Genomic DNA, 27,639 nt, shown 5'->3' with positions numbered 1-27,639 from the left:
TTCTCTTTTAATCATAAGACAACATTGGTTATAGGACATTGATTGGCACAGTATTATCCCCAGTGTCTACTGGTATAATATCCCTGTATTTGAAAATGGATTAGACTCTGAGGATTTGTTGAAGTTGTTGTGACTTTGAATATGTAAGCGTGTGCCGTTTTTGTGTGAAAACATTGTTCATCATTTTGGCCTCATATTGCATCTATTCAGTAAATGCTAGATTTGTTGAACGTTCTGTACAGTATAATGTAGGCGATGGCAGAGGAGTCTGCGCTGATTCAGGTAGCACACCTGTAGGCTGCAGCAGTGGTGTTGTGTAGTGGGCATTAAATACAATGGACCCAGTACTGTAAGTCATCCGAGCTCAGGTGCATTCTTAAAAGTCATTTTACAACATAGTTGTTCGGTTCAACATCATCCGTTTTTAATATACTGTATTCTTTCACAAAAGTAATGGCTGTTATATAAAAATACTCCACATATACATCACTATCCCAAGACTAACATATGAGCATTATAGACACAGTGCCCATTTCATTATGTAATACATTGGCCAATACCAATTTACACACCAGGGCAGATGTTTTTATCAGAGCCTGCTTTTACTTATTATCAAAGCCCATACATTCAGAGGAGGTGCTATACATAATATAAATTAAAATACATTGAATTTGTATTGTTTATGAAGTTAGTAGTCTACAATTAGATTTAGTCTTTCCATTTAAATTAATTCACGATTATGCATTTATATAGTTATTTTAATTGCATGCATTTAATATTGATTTGTCATGACAAATGTTAGCATTGTCCTACAAAATTGGTAGTCAGAGTTGCAGGTTCATTTTGACACATGAACATTATATACAAGTTTAAAAGGCACACTGAGCCACTGATGGTTGCTTAAATTGTTAATTTCATGCATGAAAATATATTTTTTTAATCGTCTGCGAAAGAAAATTAATAATAAATCCGCAATTAGGGTGTAACATTTAACTTCACGTAGCAGAGTTGTGTGGTAAGGAGACAGACTGATCAATCAAAGTGAACACAGCGTTTGCTAAGGGCTGAATAAATACCACAGACCAGTTCCACAAAATACCACTAGCCCCTTTGTTATAAAGCAGGAATACGTTGGATCTATCATGTTTGTTAAATAATGTTAATGCTAAACTGTTATTTTCTCCTGGACTGAGCGTGTTTTCGACGCACACACACGCACACGCACGCACACACACGCACACGCACACGCACGCACACACGCACACGCACACACACGCACACGCACGCACACACACACACACACGCACACGCACGCACACACGCACACGCACACACACACACACACGCACACACACACACACACGCACACGCACGCACACACACACACGCACACACACGCACGCACGCACACACACGCACACGCACGCACACACACGCACACGCACACACACACACACACGCACACACACACACACACGCACACGCACGCACACACACACACGCACACACACGCACGCACGCACACACACGCACACGCACGCACACACACGCACACGCACACACACACACACACGCACACACACACACACACGCACACGCACGCACACACACACACGCACACACACGCACGCACGCACACACACGCACACGCACGCACACACACGCACGCACGCACACACACGCACACGCACGCACACACACGCACACGCACACGCACACACGGTATTTTCTCTGCATTTCCCTCACTTTAAACCCATCAAATGCCAAAAAAACGATTAATATTTTTATCACAACATAAACAAATTACTACTTGAAAAAAGCTGCCTGTAATATTATTCACCCACATGGCCCCTTCAACACAAAGACGTCAATAGTTAAAAATAAATTTCTAAAACACACGTATTTTTAAAATGTTTCTGTATATTAAGCTGAATACTTAACGAAAATAGGAATTATTATCAATAAATACGTGCTTGTGTTTTATAAATGAGGCACAACACAACATACACATTGAGGTATATTATCCAAAAATAATATTCATACGAGAAAATAAATATCACTGTATAAGTTGATTTTATAACGTCACACATTTTTTATTTTATTTTTGTAAACATAAAAACAAATAAAAGGAACACTTATCTATTCGTTGTATTTATTTATATTCAATATTTGACTTTTTAATATATTTTCAGAATATTATTATTATTTTTTTTAATACGATTATTTTCATTATTTCATATACATTCATTTTTACATCTGAACATTTTGGATTTACATTTTACTTTGTTTTTATATTTATTGTTTTGCTGAAAACTAAAATAATTATTTCATGTTTTTATAAATGGATATAAAATAAAATATATTGTGTTCTCAGCAGAAAATATTGTTGAACAGATATGAAATGTTCCTGTAGATTGTGTTTGTATGTTTTATATATTTACCAAACTAAAGTATATAATTTAAATGTAATAATGTTAATATCACTATAATATAGATATTACAATTATTAAAGTCTTAAAAGTCCTATATTTAGTATTTTTAAGCCAACTATATAAACACAGATAATTAAACATTGATATTCAATTATTGCACAGGTTATAAGATTAAATATATAGTACAGAATGGTCAACATGCATTAAAATGTACTCACCCCTGAGCTCAGCACTTCACACCCCAACATGCAGCCGCAACAACAATCGCATCTGTGAGCGTTCAGAACTCATATTTTTTCACTGGTATGTAGAAACAAGGGACCGCTAAGCCAGCATTTGTAAACTTTTGCTTCATGTAGAGCTGCAGGGACAAACAAATAAGGAACTGATCAATGCGTAACATGAACCCCATTCACACTGAAACAAATGCCGGCAAGGTCTGTGTGAATGGGTTTATGCCATTATGTCAACACCAGCAAATTTCCACCTTGGGACTTAGTCTAAATGCCAGCAACCTGGAGTGAGGTTGTTAGTGGAGTTCCACAGGGATCAGTATTAGGGCCTGTGCTGTTTCTAATCTATATTAATGATCTGGATTCTAGACTCCTCACTTTCTCCATCCAAATAATGTGGGGAAGCAATTAAAAAAGGCAAACAGAATGCTAGGGTATATTGTCAAAAGTGTAGAATTTGAACAAGGGCAGTGATGTTCAGACTGTCCAATGCACTAGTTAGAGCTCATCTGGATACTGTGGACAGTTCTGGGCTCCACACTTCAAGAAAGATATCGCTGCTCTGGTAGAATATAGTAGGTTATACTTAATCTAAAGTGTACAGATTTCAGGCAATGTGTTTATAAATGTAAAAGATGCAAATGCGAAAGTAGAGTCTTTTCCAAACAGATTTTCCACTGGTTTGAAGGCTCCAAGGTTGTGCACAAAATCATCTTTGCAAGCAGGGTTTCCGCTGTAGTTAATTGAAGACGAGGTCTTTGAGGAAAGCAGGGCCCTGTTTGTTTCCAAGGGTCAAGTTTCTTAAGACTCAATAGCTATTTAAATGACTGACACTTTCGTATACAGTCGACTTAGTCAATTGTCCAGCTGTAGTAACTCCACTGATCAGGTGGGCACAGGCGGGCAGGCGCAGTTTCTAAAGCTCTTTACTTAATAAAGTTCTTTAAAGAATTCTTCGTACGGCTCAATCTCCTTCTCCCAGTTTAACTCTTCTGTTGCCGGCAAAGACTTGGTTGGTTTCTGGTTCCAGTTCTGGCAACAGAGCTACAGGTTGAGCTGTGGCAGCGAGTTACTGGTTCAGGTGAGAGAGAGAGAAAAAAAGTACTGTTCGTTACCTTTTATGCCTTTTAGATCATAGGCGATTGGTTCTTGAGTTTGCGAGGTTGGATTGCGGTGCCAGCCCCCAGTGTCCTATTGGAGGAGGCTCGATTTATGCCTGATGTCAATCCATGCCATCTTTTGGAAATGCCGGTTTGCCTGTTTCGGGATTTCGGCTCTCACCCGCTTCAAAGGGGTTTATGACCTCCAGGCCATATTCCCCAGATGTTTTCACAGCAGGGATTCCAAGCCATTTGGCCCATTCTAGGTGAGCCGACTCCCAAAACTGTCACTTTGACGTAGAACAGTTCATGGGCCGATGAGCTCAGGAATTCTGGTAACTTTGGGGGAGAGGTTTTCTATTGATCAGAGCTCCAGCTAAGGGCTAGAATGCTCTATCAAAATACACCCCCCCTTAACGCTACAAAACTTTTCACACTCAGCTGCCGTGACATTTTTACACTTGTATGTAGCCGTGACTAAAGCTACACAGGACAAAGATGTCATGCACTGAGATCAAAGATGAGACAATACTAGATAATAGCTAATTAATATGCGGACTCGCCACCAACTAGACAGGGGCTGGAATTACAGTTACAAGTTACAATAGATCACCTTCCGTGTAATCCATCAAAATGACGGTCGGCCTTCAGATTTTTCCATCACTGCTAAAAAATTTTTGTCAATGACGGGAAATATTTGATAAACACGACCTCTGTGTAGATTTTGGGACATTTGTGCAGGATTTCCTGGCAGTGCACACGATGCCCATGTATTAATAAAATAAAACCTGTGGGCACTGGCAAGTCAAGGAGTTCTATTTCGTGACATGGCTTACCAAATCGGAAATATGGACATAAATCTACTCCTCATCGGAGACCCAGCCTACCCTTTGCAACCCTGGCTATTGAAACCATACTCTGACACTGGACGGCTTACTGAGTTGCAGAGAGTGTTCAATTACTGCTTGAGCAGGGCACGTTCAGTGGTAGAAAATGCTTTTGGCAGACTCAAAGGATGGTGGTGGTGTCTGCTGAAGAGAAATGACTGCAGTCTGGCACTGACAACACAAATGGTAGTGAGCTGCAGTGTGCTGCATAATATATGTCAAGAAGCCAGTGAAAAATATTATGAAGACTGGTCAGTCAGAGCAGCTTGTGCAGCCAGTGACCACAGTGCCAGACAACATGGTGACGGTGTAGAGACGGTGAGTCTGACTGGTCTTCTTCAGAAATAAAAATAATAAAAATTATTACAGAGAACAAAACCTATTTTTTTTAATGCATAGCTTTTGAAACAGTAACATAATAGCATGTACGACGGGTCTCCAGACCACTGTGATGGGTTTCTATTCTAGTGTTCGCTATATTTTGCCCATCAGCCAAACTCTTTTCCTACTGATGCGGCAAAAATAGCATTTATAATTACCATTCTGTCTGGAAAAGCACTACAGTGGGCATCAGCTATATGGGAGCAGCAAGAAGACATCACTTGCTCCCTCCCAGATTTTTTAGCACATTTGAAGGATGTGTTTCATCATCCCGCAGAGGGAAGAGAGGCAGGTGAGCAACTACTTTCCCTACTTCAAGGAACCTCGTCGGCGGCAGAATACTCCCTTAAGTTCTGGACCTTGGCAGTGAGCAGTGGATGGAATGAGAGGGCGCTCATTACAGTGTTCAGAGGGGGTCTTCACCCGGATCTAAAGTCGAAGTTGGCATGCCGGGAAGACTCCCTAGGACTGAAACGTGTAAATAGTTTAGTGAAATGAGAGGATGCTGATCTGATAAGATGCAGCCAAAATGTTGCAATGGACAAATTGTTTTAATTTATCATTACAATTATTGTTTTATTAGTAAGTACTTTCGATTGTTTTAGGATTTTAAACTAGAGTTTCTGTTTTATCTGGTATCAATATCCGAAGAAATAATAATTGCTGAATAAAGTCCTATTATCTAGTGACCCCCATACATACAACCCACAGCGATCAAGTCCTCTGAAAACGAGACCTGGTTGACACGCAAGTTGCCACAATATTTACTAATACGAATTCAGATTAGCAGTGAGGTTGTTCTGCATGAATTAACCTTGAGGCTGTTTCGTTCAAATAGGATTTACATTTTATTAATAAACATATATGGACAAATTGTATTTGCAAAGATAGGATAGAGACAAGTAGGGTGGATAATATTAAAAGTAAGAGTGAGAGGAGATCTATCCAATACTCGAGTTTTGACTCGAGGCACAAAACATGTAAAATAACAAACAAGTATTATGATTATGCTAGCCTTTCCTACAATTTAGATCTCATACACAACTAGGATTTATGTAATTGTGGTTTACCTAATTCTTGACTAGTACACGAAATATACTACCTGTGTGGTTTACTGAGAGTCAGTTATGCAGACAGTCGAAAGTGGGGAGGGCTGGCAAACTGCTTTGACTTGAGGACGGTTGCAAAGCTTTCAGGTTTTTGGTGGAGAAGTTATGGTTATGGTTCCGTTCAGTCTTCCTGGATTTCGTCTCTTTGGTTTCATCTCCCAGGTTGTTCCACTCCAAATTGTGCCACTCCGAATTGCTAGTTTTAGCTTTCTATTTTTATACATTTTAGACAAAGAGATTCTAATCTCTTTACTCCCAACTTCTGATTGGTCAAGTTTGGGGTAATACAATTTAAATTCCAATTGAAGCAGTCGTTGCCATTCCTCTCCCTTGATTCCTACAGAATGTGTGTTGGGGGTGTGATGGCTTTGAGGAATGTGAAAATGGTTCAAATGTTACCTAGAGTTTCTAATTCTCTATATTGTCAAGTTTTAGTTCTATCAATTACATTTTCAAGTCCCTCAAAGCAGGACCTTACAGGTGATACCAAACAAGCCAGGTGGTCTTTTTCTGTAATGTTACATTTGAGTCTTTTTGGAATCCCAGGGGAGGGAGGCTGGTCTGATGCCCATGTCAGTGGTGGATCAATTAGGATATGTGAATACTTCTCTTACCAAATGTTAATGTTGCGTGGTAAGTGAAATATAAATGGTCCAATGGTTGTTTTAGCTAATGGTCTATCTTTTAAGACCGAACATAGCTTGAGCATGTTTTGGTTCTGAGGTAGAATTACTTAAGTGTCATTAAGTTAGGTTTAAGTCACCTTTTATTGTTTGTTATCAAACTGAGGAAGAAGCTGGGAACACATCTCTTAGCAGCACGTAGTTTGTATTTGGGTTTGTTTCCCTGGTCTATGGAATATATAAAGTGCCTTGAATGTCTGTGTTTCACAAAAGAAATCTTCAATTGGAATGTGATGCTGGTCTCTCTGGAGACGGGGCATGGCAGCCCATGTGTCAGTTGTGGGGTCTCCAGCATGGGCGTGTTATCTGTCATACTTTGGTGAGCACAGGCCTCGTAAAACTCAAAACTTCAAGTCCTTTAGCACAAGCCTACATTTCTCAGTTAGGAAGGTATATGCATTTCAGTATATATTTGCCAAAATAAGGTCGTATGATTTACAAACAGCTTATCCAGATGGCGGTCCGTTTCGACAATCTGTTAAAGACCCACCACTGACCAGTTTCACCAACTGCCCAGAACCTCACAGATGCCCACCTCCGCATCCGACGTAGAACTCATGCAGCTCGACCAGACCCATATTACAGCAGAGGAGAGACAGAGAAGAGTACAATATCATCTTTGTCTCTACTGTGGCCTATCAGGACATTTTAGAGGAAACTGCCCTGTTCATCCTGGTAGATCTAAGGATCCACCGTGAGTACCGGACAGTGTCATTTTTTAAGGAGGATTTTTATGTGTCTGCTCTAATAGACTCGGGGTCCTCGGGGAACTTCATGCACCGCTCCACAGTAGATCCTTCCATGTTCTCCACCACTCCAAGTGAAAGCCGTGAACAACCAGCCCATCAGCATGCATCCCGTTTCACAGAGGACCATCCCCATCACTCTCTAGATAGGTCTTCTTCATACGGAATCACTTTCTTTAGACTCCCCTGGAACGGACATCATTCTGGGACTCCCCTGGTTAGTAAACAACAATCCAGTTGTCTCCTGGACAGAAAAAGAGATAATTTCCTGGGGCATTCAATGTTTCTCACACTGTCTTTCTCTTCCCTGCTGGGCAACTCATATTGAAAGTCCTGTTCTTTCTGCACCTCTGGTGTTTCCATCGGATTACAAGGATTTGGCAGCAGTGTTCAGTAAAGCTCAAGCCTCACAACTAGCGCCACATAGACCATGGGACTGCGCAATCAACCTCCTGCCCACCACCTCTCCACCTCGAGGATGCATCTACCCCCTTTCTCTCCCAGAGTCACGGGCCATGGAGGAATATATATCAGAAGCTTTAAATCTTGGCATAATTCGACCCTCAATTTCCCCTGCAGCTGCAAGTTTCTTTTTTGTATCAAAGATGGATGGAGGACTACGTCCCTGTATTGATTATCGAGGGCTCAACAACATCACGGTAAAATACCGCTATCCATTGCCTCTAGTGCCAGCTGCGCTGGAACAGGTCCGAGGAGCCTGTTTGTTTACTAAACTCAATTTACGCAGCGCATATAATCTGATCCGGAATGAACAGGGATGAATGGAAGACAGCTGTTCACACTAGCAGTGGCCACTACGAGTAGCTCCTGATGCCGTTTGGCTTAGTCAACGCACCTTCAGTTTTCCAAGCCTTTGTTAATGAGGTACTGAGGGGGTTTCTCAATCGGTGTGCTATAGTATATATCGATGACATTCTCATCTATTCCACAACGCTAACTGAACATGCTTTCCCATGTCCAACAGATTCTTCAATGTCTTTTACAGAACGGCCTTTATGTAAAGGCAGAAAAATGTGAATTTAATCGACAGCGGATAGGCTTTCTCTCATATATTATTGACTCCTCTGGAGTACAAATGGATCTTGCTAAAGTACGTGCAGTAACTGACTGACCTTGGCCAAGCACTATTAAAGAACTACAGCGCTTCCTGAGGTTTGACAATTTCTATCAAAGATTCATTTGAAACTTTTGCACCATTGCCTCACCCCTCACCTCCCTGCTGAAGGAATCGGCTCGCATTCTGCCCTGGCCGGATACTGTAGATGACGCTTTCCATCGTTTGAAGACCCTGTTCACCACAGCTCCCGTATTAATGCATCATGATCCTTCCCTGCCTTTTGTGGTTGAAGTAGATGCTTTGGAATCTGGAGTCGATGCTGTTCTTTCCCAGCGGAGTGGCCAACTTCCCAAACTCTTCCCATGCGCCTTCTTTTCCAAAAAACTCTCTCCTGCAGAATAAAACTACGATATCGGGAATAGAGAACTTCTGGCCATCATGTTGGTGTTTGAAGAGTGGTGGCACTGGCTAGAGGGTGCCAAACATCCTTTCCTAGTGCTTACGGAACACCGTAACCTGGAATATATCCAGTCGGCCAAGAGACTTAATCCCCGTCAAGCTCACTGGTCTCTGTTTTTTACTCGCTTCAATTTTACTATTACATATCGCCCCATACCAATAAATACCAAAGCAGACCCTCTCTCGTCTAGACAAAGACAAAGATTATGCTCCGCTGCCTGTTCAATCTATTCTCCCCTCTACTTGCATTCTGGACCCCATACAATGGGATATTATGGATCAAATAACACAACAGGGTTCCCGCGGCTCCTTAAAAAGTCTTAAAAGGTCTTAAAATAAAATCTGGGAAATTAAGGTCATAAATTGTCTTAAATTTACTGTAAATTTGCTGTGGGTATTAAATTTGCAGATGGTGCGTTTAAGGCTGATGGGAAAATTGTCATGCACAGTGGCACGGTAGTTAAAAACGTCTAATAAGCGTGTATTTGTTTGATTAAAGGACGACTTAGGCGGATCCGCCCAAAATTCGTGCATCAATTACAAACTATTCATTATTGGAGAAACAATTTGAGATAAAGACGTGCTGAAAAGAGCAATGTGCGGTTTTTTACATCGCGCACTTCCTGGTTTTAGAAATTCAGTGCGCAGTGCAGCACATGGGGCTGGAATTGACCAATGGAGAGGATGTTACTGTGTGTGTCATGAGCCATGGAGATCTGCCTTTATTTGCCAATCCATAAAACCTGTCTCAGCTGATAAGTGTCGGGTTACAGACCGAGCAGCGCCAGAGATGGGGGAGGAGGGGGAGAGGGGCTTATACAATTCAGCTCATATCTCAGCTATTATAGATGCTACTGATGTGGTATCTATGGATTCAGAACAGCTTCAGCTATGCATGTATGCATGTATTATGTACTTATAATACAGTATATATTATATTATTATATTACATATAAGTGGACAATGTGCAATAAAGTAAAAAAGAAACAGAATTAGATTTTTTTTTCCAGCAATGGAAAACAGAAGCTGATCAAGATTGTGAGGTTAGCAGAAAATATAATAAAACTCACTGGCATGCCAGGTGCCCCTCTGCCACTTCCTGGAGAGTCCCAGCTTTGCTCAGTGGCATGTCTGAGGGACCTGAATAACTCAGGGAAAATAGAATCTCAATGTTCTCCTGAGTCAGTTTGCAAAAAAGGTGCATTATTTCAGTGTTATGTATATAGTTTATTGAAAAACAATGCATATTTCAATACCTATGGCTTTGAAGAACATGTTCTAAGTGTCAAAACTGATCACTATTACTGTCGGGTGTCAAATCAATAATAATAATAAAAAAAGAATTCTGTTATTTTTGTATTGCACATTGTTCACTCAAATACTGTCTTATAAGTACATTATGAAAAATGCATTTAGCAGAGGTTGTTCTGAAAAAATTGATATAAAACGGTTTATAAGCAAATGCATATTGTTTATCAGCTACAATGTAAAAGTGGTAAAAACAGGAAAAATTGGCTCAGACCTCTGAGGGTTAACTTAGTATTAGACAATGAGAGACTCCGCCATTAATATAAGTTTTACGTTTACATTACGTTAGCTAGCTACAGACGTTGACGTCTGGTTGCGTTTCATCTTTTCGTTGTTTAGACATTTTTTGGGTCTTAAATTATATTTGTTGAGGTCTTAAAAAGGTCTTAAAAAGCATTGAATTTTACATTAAAAATGGTGCAAGAACCCTGCACAAGCTCTTATCACCGATCCAGCTCCACCCAACTGTCCCGCCGACCGCACTTTGTTCCAACTCAAATCCTTTCCCGGCTACTTCAATGGCTACATACGACTCCAGCTTTTGGGCATCCCCGAATACATCTTACTATATCTCTCGTTCAGAACAAGTTCTGGTGGCCTTCCATGGTGCGGGATGTTACCCGATTTGTCAAGGCTTGTCAATTCTGCGCCCAGTCCAAATCATCACACCAGTCTCCTGCCGGTCTCCTAACACCGCTTCCTATTCCCCAGCGTCCTTGGTGCCACATTTCAATTGATTTTATAATGGACCTTCCGTTGCCGCCACGGTTGCCTCCAATATTTGGTGGACTGGGAAGGGTATGGCCCTGAAGAACGATCATGGGTCTTTGCTTCTGATATATTGGACCCTGCCCTTATCCAGGACTTCCATGGAGCCCATCCTGCTGCTCCTGCCCCACGTCCCCGGGGTAGAACCCGCAGCCACAGTTCTAGGGTGCCAGGGGGCGCCGTTGGGATGGGGGGTACTGTCAGGCCTACATCCTAACCACTAGATAATAATAATAATAATAATAATAATAATAATAATAATAATACATTTTATTTGTAAAGCGCATTTCTTATACTCAAAGCTCTACAATACATTACAATCAAAATCTTACAGCATAATATACAATAACAATCACAACCAAAACAGTCGCCATTTTGGCAGGTAAACTAATCGGTTACTTGAAAGGCAGTATGACAAAGTTAATCTATGATGCTACAAAGTTGTGTGCTGGGTTGTCACAACAGGCAGGGGCAATGGAAAGGATATGTGAAAGGATGATCTTTTTATAAACTACCACTGATACAATCAGGCGTGATAGAGGAATTTCAGCCATTAAACAAGCTAAGAGTATTATTAGCCAAAAGACCGAGCAATGGAGTACTACTGGGATGCATTGGCGGCAGTGTAGTGATCATCTTGTATCAGGTAATTTTATTTTTTATTTGTATTATTGGTAATGGTTGCCGCATTAGAAATACATTGATCCATATTCTTATATCCTTTTACCAATCCAATGGTGAGCTCTGTGATTTATAACTGATTCTTACAGAAAGTGCAGCACTGTGGGGGATCACCAACTTGGCAATAGTTCCAAAAAACAAAACACTAATACATATTTTAACATACCTTGTTAGCATGCATACAAAATGAAGACATGCATATAATAGTATCAATAGTGATGTGTTTCTGCCTAACATTCATTATAAACAATATTGACTGATATTATAACATTAATTGATAACGAAATAAAAATTTTATATAGGCTGGTTATTTACGACTTTACCCCCCACTTCAAAACATTGGCTGTCTTTAGAGAGGCTTCCCTCAGCAGAAAAGATCTGTGTGAATTTAAGATGGTTTTCAGTGACCACGAGTCTTGTCATATTGAATACAATTGAATTACAATTAAAAGGATTTTGTTTGTATGCTTATTTTATGTTTGTTGTGATAACAACAAATATGTTTTTCTCATCTTAAAAATGGTTTCTCTTCTTGCATGATATGGATTATTTTTCTCTAGTTCGGCATAAGCCTTAGTCAGGGGGAGTGAGTGTGTGCACCATTTCCTTCTATCCCTTGTTTTTGACTGAAGAAATAAAGAGGTGCTGTAGCGAGTCTGTGCAAAGCGTGGTGTGTCTGTATGTCAGTGCCAGTTAATTTTCCTGTCATTAGCCTGCATGCAGGATTGTAAAATAAGAAGATTGAAACAACACAGAACAAACAAACCAAAACAAGAGTGTTGAGAGACGTCAATGCAAAGGACATGATTGTTTGCATACAAGAGCAACAATTTGACTGGCCTCAGTGCTGCAGCTGTGTGGGAAAGAGGGGATTTGTTTTTACAGGAAAATTATGGCCTCGACTGTGTAAATGGTCAGTAGGATTTCACAGTATTTCCTATTTAATAATTAATCTATTTAAGTATAACACAGTTCTCACTTGCCTTATGGATCAATCACACAAGCAACCAAACACACAAATGAATGCCTACACCGTGGCTATGCTCTGCTGTACTTTATGTATAGCAGATTGGTGGTGGTTGTTGATGTTTTGGTCCATGTGAAATGCTATTCACTTTAACAACTGTATCAAATAAGCAGAACTAGTGGAACATTGTCACCTGTAGCTGACTACATTGACAGGGACACCACTGAAAAAATGTAGGAAGCACTATTGTGATGCCAATAAATATGTATTACTTCTCGTTACAGACAGAAGACTATCATTACGTTGAGCTTTTTACAAATTGCGTCTAGAACTGACAGCTGTATGTATGCTTACATTAAAAGCTGTTGATTTTGTGGTGAAGGGTTCAATAGTAAAACCAAAGCAGGCTAGCGTGTGTGTGTGTGAGGTGTTTATACAATGCGGTCACAATAATGGGTGCCAATTGTTAATGATTTGATGTATGAATACCACAGGATAAACATATTAATACCTCATTCCTGTCATCTGAATTCTGCTCTTGATCGCTTTGCCTAAAAAATAATTCAATTGCTGGCAATGATAACATTTATAGCAAAACCACAAACATGTCCTTGATAGTGGTTATTTTGAAGAGTAAAAGAAAGGAGGATCTGACAGAGAAACAAGTAATCACTGAGAGTATTGTAAGTGAGTATTGTATTTTTCCATTAGCAGGTAGGTCAAAGTTTTTGTTTTGCTCTGGCCTGTCATCTGGGGCACAGTCTATCATTGCTGGTGGGGGAGGGCAGTTTCCCACACTGTTGACTCTGTAGTCAACAAAGATTTTGCTACATTTGAATGGGATGGGTCCAAAAAAAAAAACCATCCTGATCTGCGATTTTACTGCAGGTGCAAATAAGGATGGGATTTGAATGCAGATTGGATTTGACTGAGTGGCGACCAGATTTGAATGATGTCCACAGAAACTGAACGTAGTGTCTAGACTGCAGACGGAGGAAGGGGAGAGAGGGATTGTACTGGCAGACACAGGCGGACACACCAACGGAACTGGAGAAATAATACAGCATTGGTCTCAGGGGACAGAGCTGACCAATCACCACCCGAGAGGGAGAGGTACTGAGAAATGGAGAGAGCGAGAGAGAAAAGATATAGACTCCATCAGTTGTGTTTTTTTTTAATGACAATAACCTGTAGTAGGCTGATGTTGATTGGTGTTGGTGATGTTAAAAGTTGTGATTATGATTTTTATTATTATTATTATTATTTTCCATGGCACTACGTACTCTCATAGTGTAACTATTTACCGTCCCCCCTGTGCATTTGTACACATTTGATGCCAGAGTGCAGCTGTAAATCTTATGTGTCACACTTCCTCCTGTTATGAGAACAAGGTCTGGGGTCAGTCTTATTTTCAGTTTTGAAAGGTATACCACATCCTTCTTTTCTCCTCCATTATAGTCTATGAGCTTTCCCTGTCATTGGTTTCAGTACGTCCCACTAAACAGTCAGCCCTGACCCAAAGATGTATAGAAGGTGCCTATGAATTTTGCAGGTCTTTGTGTTTTAATCTGATTGTAACAACTCAGTGTTTTTCATGCGTGTGTGTCTGTTCACAGCCAAGCATTGAACTAATGGATTCGGGGGCTTTTCTTCTACTACTTTTTTCAGGTTGGTAACTCTTTACTGACTGAAAACTTTTCTTCTGTATAGGAATAAAGATGTGGGAGCTACTAACTATCACAAACTACAAAAAAGCTTAACCCACTGCAACACAGTCTAACACTGTGTAACACAGTGTGACAAACAATAACGCAAACATATTGCAAAGCTGTACACAAAGTACAACAACATTCTGCACCCTGAAAAATCCTTCATAGGATTCTGTCTCTTCCATATTGCACTACAAATGTTGTGCCTTGTGTTTCTTTGGGTGTACAGTCTTAAATTAGATTTATTTTTTATTTTTTATTAAAGTCAGTTCACCCAGCTGAGGTTGTGGATTTTGTTGATTGAATGCTGTTGCGTTTTATCCCTCTGTAGGAATCTGCCACTTGATCTTGCTGCCCAGCGCAGAGACACCCACCACCCAGACAGGGGAAGGTATGCACTGCAGACTCCTCCACGAACATGGGTGCAGCAGTAGTGCTTCACATTGAGATCTGTGTTATTAACAGGGGGCTTTGGATGGAGGGCTTCACACTCACGAACCTCACAAACCTATGCTCTCCATGAATACTGACACCAATGCAAAACGCTAAATTGAACTGTAATCTCATTGGTATTTTGAAATGTAGATTAAATGTGATGAACCCATGTATTATGTAGTGTGATGTACTCATATTGGCATACATGAACCCAGCTTGAAGGCTCACTTGTGTATTTTTGTGTGTGCAGTCTTTCACTACAACTCATTATGGCACCGGAATCTCACAGCACACATGCCTTCGAGTGAAAAGGTATTTTTCATTTTTCATTTTTCACTGCTGGACGTCTCATGACTCCTCTGCTGTGTCTGTTGTCCTCCCAGGAGCCGGTCCAGTCACCACGCCCTTCAGCAGTGAGACAACGCTGAGTACTGGACACACTACTCAGGGTAACTGTGGACCTCTTTGTGCTGAATTATCATTTTGATCAATAGCTCATATCAGGATCTCAGAAGAGTTATGTACACAGCAGCACTATGTATGTGGCTGTTTGTTTAATTGTGGATCACTTTGCTGATTTTGCATTGGAATTAACCCTTACATTGTCAGAGAGAGAGAGAGAAAGAGGGGTGATTCACTCTGGGTTTTGTGACATCTAGATGTTTTGATTTTCTACAGATGTGCAGCACACCACCTCTGTCTCTGGAACCAGTGCCTTACACACTGAGACAGGGCCGAGTACTGGACAGACCAGTCCAGGTGAGATCTTGACTGCAGTTCAGCCACATTTGCTTAGAATGTGGTTGTCTTTTCTAATGCAGCACTTTTAGAGATTTTGAACAGATATATATATTCCTGATTGTAATGGGAGTGCTGTTCTTCCTTGTTGTCTTGTCTGTTTACCTGTCAGGGATCACTCCAGTGACCACTCCATTAAGGACTGACACAACGCTGAGTACTGGACAGACCAGTCAAGGTAGGACAAGGAAAAACAGTTCTTCTAAATCTGAGATAGAATTTACAACTAGATTCAAAAGCGATACATCAGTGAAGAGAAACATACCAATGGTTTCACTTTGGACTTTGAAATCCAGCCGTTTTCTTCTCCTCCAGCTGTGCAACACACCACCTCTGTCTCGGGCACTGAGTCTCAGGCCTCTACTGCACACACCTCTCTGGGTAAGATCTGAGCTCCAGTCTGTCTGTGTTGACTATAGAAGAGTGGGGGTTTAATAGGGCTATAACTATAGCTAATCCACAGCCTCTTGTTCTGAATTCTCAGCCATTCACCTGATGTTGTGTCTCTGTCCCCTTGTCTCTGGATTTTTGTCTTTACAGGACCCAACACAGAAACCAGTGCCTTACACACTGAGACAGGGCCGAGTACTGGACAGACCAGTCCAGGTGAGATCTTGACTGCAGTTCAGCCACATTTGCTTTGAATTTGGTTGTGTTAATTAATGTGGCACCATTAACAAAATTTTCTTTTAAATTCTCAGTTGTAACCAAACTGCTTGTTGTCTTGTCTGTTTACCTGTCAGGGATCACTCCAGTGACCACTCCATTAAGCACTGAGACAACGCTGCGTACTGGACAGACCAGTCAAGGTAGGACAAGGAAAAACAGTTCTTCTAAATCTGAGATAGAATTTACAACTAGATTCAAAAGCGATACATCAGTGAAGAGAAACATACCAATGGTTTCACTTTGGACTTTGAAATCCAGCTGTTTTCTTCTCCTCCAGCTGTGCAACACACCACCTCTGTCTCGGGCACTGAGTCTCAGGCCTCTACTGCACACACCACACTGGGTAAGATCTGAGCAACAGTTCACCCACATTTGCTCAGAATTTGGTTTGCATTATCTAATGTAGCAGCTTTACTGAAGATATGTTTTTCATTTTCAATTGTAACCTAACTGCTTGTTGTCTCTTCTGTTTTCCTGTCGGGAATCACACCAGTCACCACGCCCTTCAGCAGTGAGACAACGCTGAGTACTGGACACACTACTCAGGGTAACTGTGGACCTCTTTGTGCTGAATTATCATTTTGATCAATAGCTCATATCAGGATCTCAGAAGAGTTCTGTACACAGCAGCACTATGTATGTGGCTGTTTGTTTAATTGTGGATCACTTTGCTGATTTTGCATTGGAATTGACCCTTACATTGTCAGAGAGAGAGAGAGAAAGAGGGGTGATTCACTCTGGGTTTTGTGACATCTAGATGTTTTGATTTTCTACAGATGTGCAGCACACCACCTCTGTCTCAGGAACCAGTGCCTTACACACTGAGACAGGGCCGAGTACTGGACAGACCAGTCCAGGTGAGATCTTGACTGCAGTTCAGCCACATTTGCTTAGAATGTGGTTGTCTTTTCTAATGCAGCACTTTTAGAGATTATGAACAGATATATATATATATATATATATATATATATATATATATATTCCTGATTGTAATGGGAGTGCTGTTCTTCCTTGTTGTCTTGTCTGTTTACCTGTCAGGGATCACTCCAGTGACCACTCCATTAAGGACTGACACAACGCTGAGTACTGGACAGACCAGTCAAGGTAGGACAAGGAAAAACAGTTCTTCTAAATCTGAGATAGAATTTACAACTAGATTCAAAAGCGATACATCAGTGAAGAGAAACATACCAATGGTTTCACTTTGGACTTTGAAATCCAGCCGTTTTCTTCTCCTCCAGCTGTGCAACACACCACCTCTGTCTCGGGCACTGAGTCTCAGGCCTCTACTGCACACACCTCTCTGGGTAAGATCTGAGCTCCAGTCTGTCTGTGTTGACTATAGAAGAGTGGGGGTTTAATAGGGCTATAACTATAGCTAATCCACAGCCTCTTGTTCTGAATTCTCAGCCATTCACCTGATGTTGTGTCTCTGTCCCCTTGTCTCTGGATTTTTGTCTTTACAGGACCCAACACAGAAACCAGTGCCTTACACACTGAGACAGGGCCGAGTACTGGACAGACCAGTCCAGGTGAGATCTTGACTGCAGTTCAGCCACATTTGCTTTGAATTTGGTTGTGTTAATTAATGTGGCACCATTAACAACATTTTCTTTTAAATTCTCAGTTGTAACCAAACTGCTTGTTGTCTTGTCTGTTTACCTGTCAGGGATCACTCCAGTGACCACTCCATTAAGGACTGAGACAACGCTGAGTACTGGACAGACCAGTCAAGGTAGGACAAGGAAAAACAGTTCTTCTAAATCTGAGATAGAATTTACAACTAGATTCAAAAGCGATACATCAGTGAAGAGAAGCATACCAATGGTTTCACTTTGGACTTTGAAATCCAGCTGTTTTCTTCTCCTCCAGCTGTGCAACACACCACCTCTGTCTCGGGCACTGAGTCTCAGGCCTCTACTGCACACACCTCTCTGGGTAAGATCTGAGCAACAGTTCACCCACATTTGCTCAGAATTTGGTTTGCATTATCTAATGTAGCAGCTTTACTGAAGATATGTTTTTCATTTTCAATTGTAACCAAACTGCTTGTTGTCTCTTCTGTTTTCCTGTCGGGAATCACTTCAGTCACCACGCCCTTCAGCAGTGAGACAACGCTGAGTACTGGACACACTACTCAGGGTAACTGTGGACCTCTTTGTGCTGAATTATCATTTTGATCAATAGCTCATATCAGGATCTCAGAAGAGTTCTGTACACAGCAGCACTATGTATGTGGCTGTTTGTTTAATTGTGGATCACTTTGCTGATTTTGCATTGGAATTGACCCTTACATTGTCAGAGAGAGAGAGAGAAAGAGGGGTGATTCACTCTGGGTTTTGTGACATCTAGATGTTTTGATTTTCTACAGATGTGCAGCACACCACCTCTGTCTCAGGAACCAGTGCCTTACACACTGAGACAGGGCCGAGTACTGGACAGACCAGTCCAGGTGAGATCTTGACTGCAGTTCAGCCACATTTGCTTAGAATGTGGTTGTCTTTTCTAATGCAGCACTTTTAGAGATTATGAACAGATATATATATATATATATATATATATATATATATATATATATATATATATTCCTGATTGTAATGGGAGTGCTGTTCTTCCTTGTTGTCTTGTCTGTTTACCTGTCAGGGATCACTCCAGTGACCACTCCATTAAGGACTGACACAACGCTGAGTACTGGACAGACCAGTCCAGGTGAGATCTTGACTGCAGTTCAGCCACATTTGCTTAGAATGTGGTTGTCTTTTCTAATGCAGCACTTTTAGAGATTATGAACAGATATATATATATATATATATATATATATATATATATATATATATATTCCTGATTGTAATGGGAGTGCTGTTCTTCCTTGTTGTCTTGTCTGTTTACCTGTCAGGGATCACTCCAGTGACCACTCCATTAAGGACTGACACAACGCTGAGTACTGGACAGACCAGTCAAGGTAGGACAAGGAAAAACAGTTCTTCTAAATCTGAGATAGAATTTACAACTAGATTCAAAAGCGATACATCAGTGAAGAGAAACATACCAATGGTTTCACTTTGGACTTTGAAATCCAGCCGTTTTCTTCTCCTCCAGCTGTGCAACACACCACCTCTGTCTCGGGCACTGAGTCTCAGGCCTCTACTGCACACACCTCTCTGGGTAAGATCTGAGCTCCAGTCTGTCTGTGTTGACTATAGAAGAGTGGGGGTTTAATAGGGCTATAACTATAGCTAATCCACAGCCTCTTGTTCTGAATTCTCAGCCATTCACCTGATGTTGTGTCTCTGTCCCCTTGTCTCTGGATTTTTGTCTTTACAGGACCCAACACAGAAACCAGTGCCTTACACACTGAGACAGGGCCGAGTACTGGACAGACCAGTCCAGGTGAGATCTTGACTGCAGTTCAGCCACATTTGCTTTGAATTTGGTTGTGTTAATTAATGTGGCACCATTAACAACATTTTCTTTTAAATTCTCAGTTGTAACCAAACTGCTTGTTGTCTTGTCTGTTTACCTGTCAGGGATCACTCCAGTGACCACTCCATTAAGGACTGAGACAACGCTGAGTACTGGACAGACCAGTCAAGGTAGGACAAGGAAAAACAGTTCTTCTAAATCTGAGATAGAATTTACAACTAGATTCAAAAGCGATACATCAGTGAAGAGAAGCATACCAATGGTTTCACTTTGGACTTTGAAATCCAGCTGTTTTCTTCTCCTCCAGCTGTGCAACACACCACCTCTGTCTCGGGCACTGAGTCTCAGGCCTCTACTGCACACACCTCTCTGGGTAAGATCTGAGCAACAGTTCACCCACATTTGCTCAGAATTTGGTTTGCATTATCTAATGTAGCAGCTTTACTGAAGATATGTTTTTCATTTTCAATTGTAACCAAACTGCTTGTTGTCTCTTCTGTTTTCCTGTCGGGAATCACTCCAGTCACCACGCCCTTCAGCAGTGAGACAACGCTGAGTACTGGACACACTACTCAGGGTAACTGTGGACCTCTTTGTGCTGATTATCATTTTGATCAATAGCTCATATCAGGATCTCAGAAGAGTTCTGTACACAGCAGCACTATGTATGTGGCTGTTTGTTTAATTGTGGATCACTTTGCTGATTTTGCATTGGAATTGACCCTTACATTGTCAGAGAGAGAGAGAGAAAGAGGGGTGATTCACTCTGGGTTTTGTGACATCTAGATGTTTTGATTTTCTACAGATGTGCAGCACACCACCTCTGTCTCAGGAACCAGTGCCTTACACACTGAGACAGGGCCGAGTACTGGACAGACCAGTCCAGGTGAGATCTTGACTGCAGTTCAGCCACATTTGCTTAGAATGTGGTTGTCTTTTCTAATGCAGCACTTTTAGAGATTATGAACAGATATATATATATATATATATATATATATATATATATATATATATATATATATATATATTCCTGATTGTAATGGGAGTGCTGTTCTTCCTTGTTGTCTTGTCTGTTTACCTGTCAGGGATCACTCCAGTGACCACTCCATTAAGGACTGACACAACGCTGAGTACTGGACAGACCAGTCAAGGTAGGACAAGGAAAAACAGTTCTTCTAAATCTGAGATAGAATTTACAACTAGATTCAAAAGCGATACATCAGTGAAGAGAAACATACCAATGGTTTCACTTTGGACTTTGAAATCCAGCCGTTTTCTTCTCCTCCAGCTGTGCAACACACCACCTCTGTCTCGGGCACTGAGTCTCAGGCCTCTACTGCACACACCTCTCTGGGTAAGATCTGAGCTCCAGTCTGTCTGTGTTGACTATAGAAGAGTGGGGGTTTAATAGGGCTATAACTATAGCTAATCCACAGCCTCTTGTTCTGAATTCTCAGCCATTCACCTGATGTTGTGTCTCTGTCCCCTTGTCTCTGGATTTTTGTCTTTACAGGACCCAACACAGAAACCAGTGCCTTACACACTGAGACAGGGCCGAGTACTGGACAGACCAGTCCAGGTGAGATCTTGACTGCAGTTCAGCCACATTTGCTTTGAATTTGGTTGTGTTAATTAATGTGGCACCATTAACAACATTTTCTTTTAAATTCTCAGTTGTAACCAAACTGCTTGTTGTCTTGTCTGTTTACCTGTCAGGGATCACTCCAGTGACCACTCCATTAAGGACTGAGACAACGCTGAGTACTGGACAGACCAGTCAAGGTAGGACAAGGAAAAACAGTTCTTCTAAATCTGAGATAGAATTTACAACTAGATTCAAAAGCGATACATCAGTGAAGAGAAGCATACCAATGGTTTCACTTTGGACTTTGAAATCCAGCTGTTTTCTTCTCCTCCAGCTGTGCAACACACCACCTCTGTCTCGGGCACTGAGTCTCAGGCCTCTACTGCACACACCTCTCTGGGTAAGATCTGAGCAACAGTTCACCCACATTTGCTCAGAATTTGGTTTGCATTATCTAATGTAGCAGCTTTACTGAAGATATGTTTTTCATTTTCAATTGTAACCAAACTGCTTGTTGTCTCTTCTGTTTTCCTGTCGGGAATCACTCCAGTCACCACGCCCTTCAGCAGTGAGACAACGCTGAGTACTGGACACACTACTCAGGGTAACTGTGGACCTCTTTGTGCTGAATTATCATTTTGATCAATAGCTCATATCAGGATCTCAGAAGAGTTCTGTACACAGCAGCACTATGTATGTGGCTGTTTGTTTAATTGTGGATCACTTTGCTGATTTTGCATTGGAATTGACCCTTACATTGTCAGAGAGAGAGAGAGAAAGAGGGGTGATTCACTCTGGGTTTTGTGACATCTAGATGTTTTGATTTTCTACAGATGTGCAGCACACCACCTCTGTCTCAGAAACCAGTGCCTTACACACTGAGACAGGGCCGAGTACTGGACAGACCAGTCCAGGTGAGATCTTGACTGCAGTTCAGCCACATTTGCTTAGAATGTGGTTGTCTTTTCTAATGCAGCACTTTTAGAGATTATGAACAGATATATATATATATATTCCTGATTGTAATGGGAGTGCTGTTCTTCCTTGTTGTCTTGTCTGTTTACCTGTCAGGGATCACTCCAGTGACCACTCCATTAAGGACTGACACAACGCTGAGTACTGGACAGACCAGTCCAGGTGAGATCTTGACTGCAGTTCAGCCACATTTGCTTAGAATGTGGTTGTCTTTTCTAATGCAGCACTTTTAGAGATTATGAACAGATATATATATATATATATATATATATATATATATATATATATATATATATTCCTGATTGTAATGGGAGTGCTGTTCTTCCTTGTTGTCTTGTCTGTTTACCTGTCAGGGATCACTCCAGTGACCACTCCATTAAGGACTGACACAACGCTGAGTACTGGACAGACCAGTCCAGGTAGGACAAGGAAAAACAGTTCTTCTAAATCTGAGATAGAATTTACAACTAGATTCAAAAGCGATACATCAGTGAAGAGAAACATACCAATGGTTTCACTTTGGACTTTGAAATCCAGCCGTTTTCTTCTCCTCCAGCTGTGCAACACACCACCTCTGTCTCGGGCACTGAGTCTCAGGCCTCTACTGCACACACCTCTCTGGGTAAGATCTGAGCTCCAGTCTGTCTGTGTTGACTATAGAAGAGTGGGGGTTTAATAGGGCTATAACTATAGCTAATCCACAGCCTCTTGTTTTGAATTCTCAGCCATTCACCTGATGTTGTGTCTCTGTCCCCTTGTCTCTGGATTTTTGTCTTTACAGGACCCAACACAGAAACCAGTGCCTTACACACTGAGACAGGGCCGAGTACTGGACAGACCAGTCCAGGTGAGATCTTGACTGCAGTTCAGCCACATTTGCTTAGAATGTGGTTGTCTTTTCTAATGCAGCACTTTTAGAGATTTTGAACAGATATATATATACTCAGGGTAACTGTGGACCTCTTTTGTTCCGCATTATCATATCAGTCACAGAACTGTTCTGTAGAAAGCAGTGCTATATACGAGGCTGTTGGTTTAATTGTGGTCTGGTTTCGTAATTTCTGTTTTGATTTGAGAATTTATCTTTAAAGATTGTGTGTTGCTTTGCTCATTTTGCACGGGAATTCACCCTTATATCTTCAAGGAGAGAGACGGAGTGATTTTAGCAGGAATTTACTATTATTATTTTACTCTTATTCATTTTGTTTTCTTATATCCAGATTGGGCTGGTTGCATAAAACTCCATTAGACTGGTCTTAATTTGACAGTTAGACTAGTCTAATGCAAGTTGGTCAGTTGCATGAAAAATAAGACTGACTAAGACTTAGCCTGAGAAGTTAGCCTCCTCCCCCCAAGGCTAACTTACAATTTAAGTCTATCTGAAATTGCTGGCCTGAGACACAGTTGCTACGATGCGCCTGAACCTGACTCCTCCCACTGGCGCTCACACACTCCACTCCCCCTCCCACCGGCAATCCACTGAAACATCGAGCCTCCTCCCCAAAGATTTCAATAACCAATCCTGTGGTCCATTTAAGTTTTGAGGGAGGTCCTGCTCCAGTACTCCAATCTTTCCTTTAATATTTGTTTTAGCAGATTCTTCCATCATTTCTGCTTGTCTTTTACAGACCGCCCACACAGTTATTTTATCCCTACAACTTCTGTCTGAGTGCAAGTTTCAGAAAATGTCCCTCAAAGTATATATTTTTCTGCATTATATTTTAATAACTAGCATAGATTTTCATTTACTGTGAACTGGTATTGTCGCTGTGCCTTACAATTCCCAGAATGCATTGTGTGACTGACTAAGTAACACCAGTAAAAGGAAAGGCTGTTTTATGCAACGGTTTTAACTGAGTGTCTATTGTTAGTGTGACTTTATATATTTATATATTTATAATTATACTAAGACAATACAACTGGCACCAGATGTTGTGTGTTTTCTACAGATGTGCAGCAGACCACCTCTGTCTCAGGCACTGAGTCTCAGGCCTCTACTGAACACACCACACTGGGTAAGATCTGAGCGACTGGTCCCCCATATTCCTCTTTCTTTCTTGTGTGTTATCTATTGTGCTGCTCATTCTATATTATCAGCCAAGCTGCTCCATATCTCATGACTCCCTGTCCTCTGTCTGTTTCCCTCCAAGTAGCCAGTGCCATTTCCACTCGCTTAAGCACTCTGACAGCGCAGAGTACCGGACACACAATGCTGGGTACATGTGACAATATTTCCTTCCGCAAGGTCTATTTTTTTTGTTTTCCCATTTGTTTAGAAGATGTATTTGTCCGAAGGGAGAAACGTAAAACTGAAATTGATATCGAGGAGAGAGCAGTGGGGTAGAAACAGAAACTTCAACTGTTTGTGAGGACTGTGGGTCGGCGGTCTAATAAACTCAATATTATATGCCTGCAGGGCTCAGTGGGGAGGAAAACAAAAAATCCAGATACTTGACCTTTGTCCAGAAAGAGGCTTCATGGAATGAAGCACAGAGCTACTGCAGGAAGACATACACTGACCTGGTCACCGTCTACAGCCAGGAGGACAATAACAACCTTGCCCGGCTGGCATCCCATTCGAACAGCTCCGCCTGGATCGGGCTCCATCACAGGGCGTGGCAGTGGTCCAATGAAGAGCCTGTGAGGTTTAACACTTTGGGGGAAGTGGACAGCAGTGATCCTGCTTCCTGTGTCTTGATCAGCCCGAATGGGATGTGGGGGAAGGCTGACTGCCTAGAGGAACACCAGTTCATATGCTACACAGGTAAAGTGTGATGGAGTCCAACAACAAATTAGAAACAAATAAAATACTGAGTTAGCTTAACATGTTCGTATAGTTGTAGTTTCGCATCTGCTTGTCTACATGTGATGTCGCATGTTTTTTCAAAATGAATAAAATACATCATAGTGAGCTGTATTCTAAGCTAAACTGCCGTGAAAATATGCAAAACGTTTTTCTCATGATTGGATCCTAATCCCAACTAAAAGTAGGTGTAAGAGACTTTTTGACTTCTACCTCCTTCTCTGAGCGAGGAGTAATCTTACTTCTAAACTAACCTTTAGCATGATTCCTAGGAGTAATTCTGAGATGTTTTGTGCCTACGGGGCCAGATCAATTTTACCTCAGGGTACAGGGTTTGGAAATGACATATTTTTCTCGGTCTGTGCACTGCAGTGTACAAATACACAGCTGTTGCCTGTTTGTGTTGAATCTGTTCTTATTTGTGGGGGTGGGGTTAGGTGGTTAGGTGGTGGTTACCTGCAGTTTTTTGGGTTTGAATCCACAATTTTCTATGGCGCGTCAGTGGTCAATTTTTCAATTAAATCGCTAAACACTAAAACCATTCAATCTCTGTTTTGATTGGGCAGTGTCACAATGTGATGTCAGTACTGGAAAACCAACGATGGCCCACAACTCTAGACGCATGGTGTTGTTTTTTTGTTTTTTTTACAGAGACCACTGACGTCACTCGGATATACATCCTGATCGAGGAAAAGCAGAGCTGGACTGCAGCCCAGAGGTACTGCCAGGAGAAATACAGAGGACTGGTCAGCGTGGTGAGCAGCACGGCCAACGGGGAGATAAGGCAGAAGTTGAAGGGGGAAGCTGCGTGGATTGGGCTGTATTTTGAGCCCTGGCTGTGGGCGGATGAGGGGCGGTCGTCCTTCCAGAACTGGGCCACAGGACAACCCAACAACACAGCGGGGAAATGTGTGGCAATGAAGCGGGGTGTGGCAGAGAATGGGACATGGAACGTCGACAACTGCAATAAGAAAAACACTTTCTTCTGTTTCAAAGGTTAGCCGCTTTATCGGATCGCTGCTCGAGAACGAACACGTGGTCCCCGTCTTTTAAACTGTGATTAAGAGCTGGGGCTACAGGGTCAAGACTGGGGACTGCCGATTCTAGGCTAGTATTCAGCCTTGCTTTGCAGTATAAATTATGCCGTCGTTAACCTCTTTGATGGGCATTGTTCATTCATATGCCTCAGGTGAAATAGAAAAGCTAGTGTAATCTAGTGATCTACTCGTATTACCTCTCATATCATTGATATCAGCCGTAATTAAATTGCTGTGCGCCGTTGTCATTTTAAACAGATTCTCTGGGGGTTCATTACCTAGAAATGCAATATATATATTTGTTTTGTTCCCCCCATACCCTTCCTGAATAAGACCAGATGTTAAGGTACAATATAAAACTGGAAAAGGAGGAAGTTCTATCCACCGGAGTTTTGTCTTCCTCCACAGGGAGTCCTGGCGTGATCCTAAGGATGACTGTAAGACTGAGCAAGGAGGAGAATCCCAACACACCTGCAGTGAAGAATTACATCCTGAGTCAGGTGGGCAGGACGTGTCAGATACCGGCTGTTCATGGTATTCTTACATTGTGCCATGCTGCTGGCGAGCTGCGATTATTGCATTCAGACCATTTGCATTGGTTGTTCACTGATGTAATATAACATGTGCAGTCCAGCAGTTCTTAAACAACCCAATCCCTAACTTAGGTTTGAACTTTAAGGACAAACTAAACCTAATCCCAGCCTTAGCTAAACTGCATATTAGAAGTCGGCTCAAGACTCGGGTTAGACCATCTTTTCAACTCAGGCTCACATTGGATATAGGCTGGTGTCGGTCCTGTGGAAGCGCGGTGCCCTGGGTGGGACTGCAGCACCGCACACTCACAGGGCAATGCTTGGTTTGCAGCTGAAGGTGAAAATGGCCAGACTGGAACCGACCAGGGAAACGGTGCTGCGCTGGAAAGAAAATACAGATGGGCTGGTGTTCCTCCCCGAGTCCTAGACCAGAGGTGAGGTCTTAGACCCCAGCAGCTTTATAGCGCGATGCTGTAGGTCAGGGGTTCCCAGTGTCTGGTGATGGAGGGCCAGTGTCCCGAGGTTGCATGGGGTGGGGGGCGCACACTAGAAAATGAACCACCGGTTTTATTTCCTATACATTTCTGTTACGGAACATTTATTAACTTTAATTGTTTTATTATTTGCCCACAAATTACATGTGCAATTTGTAACAGAAAATTGCCATAAAGTGTAAAAATATACTAAAGTTTCAGAAAAGGGGTGGTTGAAGGTTGGCTTTGGGGGGCCGCACCAAACATCCTCAAGGGCCGCATTTGGCCCCCGGGCTGCACTTTGGGAACCCCTGCTGTAGGGCATGTATCTCTAGTGGGAGTGGAAAGTATTCCCTCCCTTCATTTG

The 27,639-nt window shown here is 41.7% G+C and overlaps 2 protein-coding genes across 2 annotated transcripts in view; both read left to right on the top strand.

Annotated features, from left to right (window-relative positions):
• LOC136711054 (uncharacterized) overlaps window positions 1-22,794 on the top strand; it is a 28,656-nt gene extending 5,862 nt beyond the window's left edge. Inside the window, exons 5-35 of the mRNA XM_066687026.1 lie at window positions 14,873-14,932; window positions 15,360-15,425; window positions 15,655-15,735; window positions 15,887-15,952; window positions 16,090-16,155; window positions 16,937-16,990; window positions 17,220-17,300; window positions 17,482-17,547; window positions 17,685-17,750; window positions 17,910-17,975; window positions 18,113-18,178; window positions 18,316-18,381; window positions 18,532-18,585; window positions 18,815-18,895; window positions 19,087-19,152; window positions 19,340-19,405; window positions 19,543-19,608; window positions 19,768-19,833; window positions 19,971-20,036; window positions 20,174-20,239; window positions 20,390-20,443; window positions 20,672-20,752; window positions 20,952-21,017; window positions 21,155-21,220; window positions 21,380-21,445; window positions 21,583-21,648; window positions 21,786-21,851; window positions 22,002-22,055; window positions 22,285-22,365; window positions 22,523-22,605; window positions 22,780-22,794. Coding sequence (XP_066543123.1) covers window positions 14,873-14,932; window positions 15,360-15,425; window positions 15,655-15,735; window positions 15,887-15,952; window positions 16,090-16,155; window positions 16,937-16,990; window positions 17,220-17,300; window positions 17,482-17,547; window positions 17,685-17,750; window positions 17,910-17,975; window positions 18,113-18,178; window positions 18,316-18,381; window positions 18,532-18,585; window positions 18,815-18,895; window positions 19,087-19,152; window positions 19,340-19,405; window positions 19,543-19,608; window positions 19,768-19,833; window positions 19,971-20,036; window positions 20,174-20,239; window positions 20,390-20,443; window positions 20,672-20,752; window positions 20,952-21,017; window positions 21,155-21,220; window positions 21,380-21,445; window positions 21,583-21,648; window positions 21,786-21,851; window positions 22,002-22,055; window positions 22,285-22,365; window positions 22,523-22,605; window positions 22,780-22,794 — 2,033 coding nt within the window. The remainder of the gene's footprint in view (window positions 1-14,872; window positions 14,933-15,359; window positions 15,426-15,654; window positions 15,736-15,886; window positions 15,953-16,089; window positions 16,156-16,936; window positions 16,991-17,219; window positions 17,301-17,481; window positions 17,548-17,684; window positions 17,751-17,909; window positions 17,976-18,112; window positions 18,179-18,315; window positions 18,382-18,531; window positions 18,586-18,814; window positions 18,896-19,086; window positions 19,153-19,339; window positions 19,406-19,542; window positions 19,609-19,767; window positions 19,834-19,970; window positions 20,037-20,173; window positions 20,240-20,389; window positions 20,444-20,671; window positions 20,753-20,951; window positions 21,018-21,154; window positions 21,221-21,379; window positions 21,446-21,582; window positions 21,649-21,785; window positions 21,852-22,001; window positions 22,056-22,284; window positions 22,366-22,522; window positions 22,606-22,779) is intronic.
• A 2,925-nt stretch (window positions 22,795-25,719) lies between these two features.
• LOC136711053 (C-type lectin lectoxin-Lio3-like) lies at window positions 25,720-27,230 on the top strand. Its single transcript, XM_066687025.1, has 4 exons — window positions 25,720-25,726; window positions 25,881-26,225; window positions 26,675-26,766; window positions 27,131-27,230. The coding sequence occupies exons 1-4, from the start codon at window positions 25,720-25,722 to the stop codon at window positions 27,224-27,226; spliced, it is 540 nt and encodes a 179-aa protein (XP_066543122.1). The 3' UTR covers window positions 27,227-27,230.
• The last annotated feature ends 409 nt before the right edge of the window (window positions 27,231-27,639 follow it).

This window comes from Amia ocellicauda, chromosome 15 (assembly GCF_036373705.1).
Source record: "Amia ocellicauda isolate fAmiCal2 chromosome 15, fAmiCal2.hap1, whole genome shotgun sequence".
In the NCBI taxonomy this organism is placed as follows: domain Eukaryota; kingdom Metazoa; phylum Chordata; class Actinopteri; order Amiiformes; family Amiidae; genus Amia; species Amia ocellicauda.
The sequence above is the reverse complement of the archived record's forward strand: the minus strand, read 5'-3'. Positions and strand labels throughout refer to the sequence as shown.

Coding starts and splice junctions, on each gene's coding strand:
- LOC136711053 (XM_066687025.1), top strand. Junction 26,226..26,674: donor CACTTTCTTCTGTTTCAAAG/GTTAGCCGCTTT, acceptor CTTCCTCCACAG/GGAGTCCTGGCGTGATCCTA. Junction 26,767..27,130: donor AGAATTACATCCTGAGTCAG/GTGGGCAGGACG, acceptor CTTGGTTTGCAG/CTGAAGGTGAAAATGGCCAG.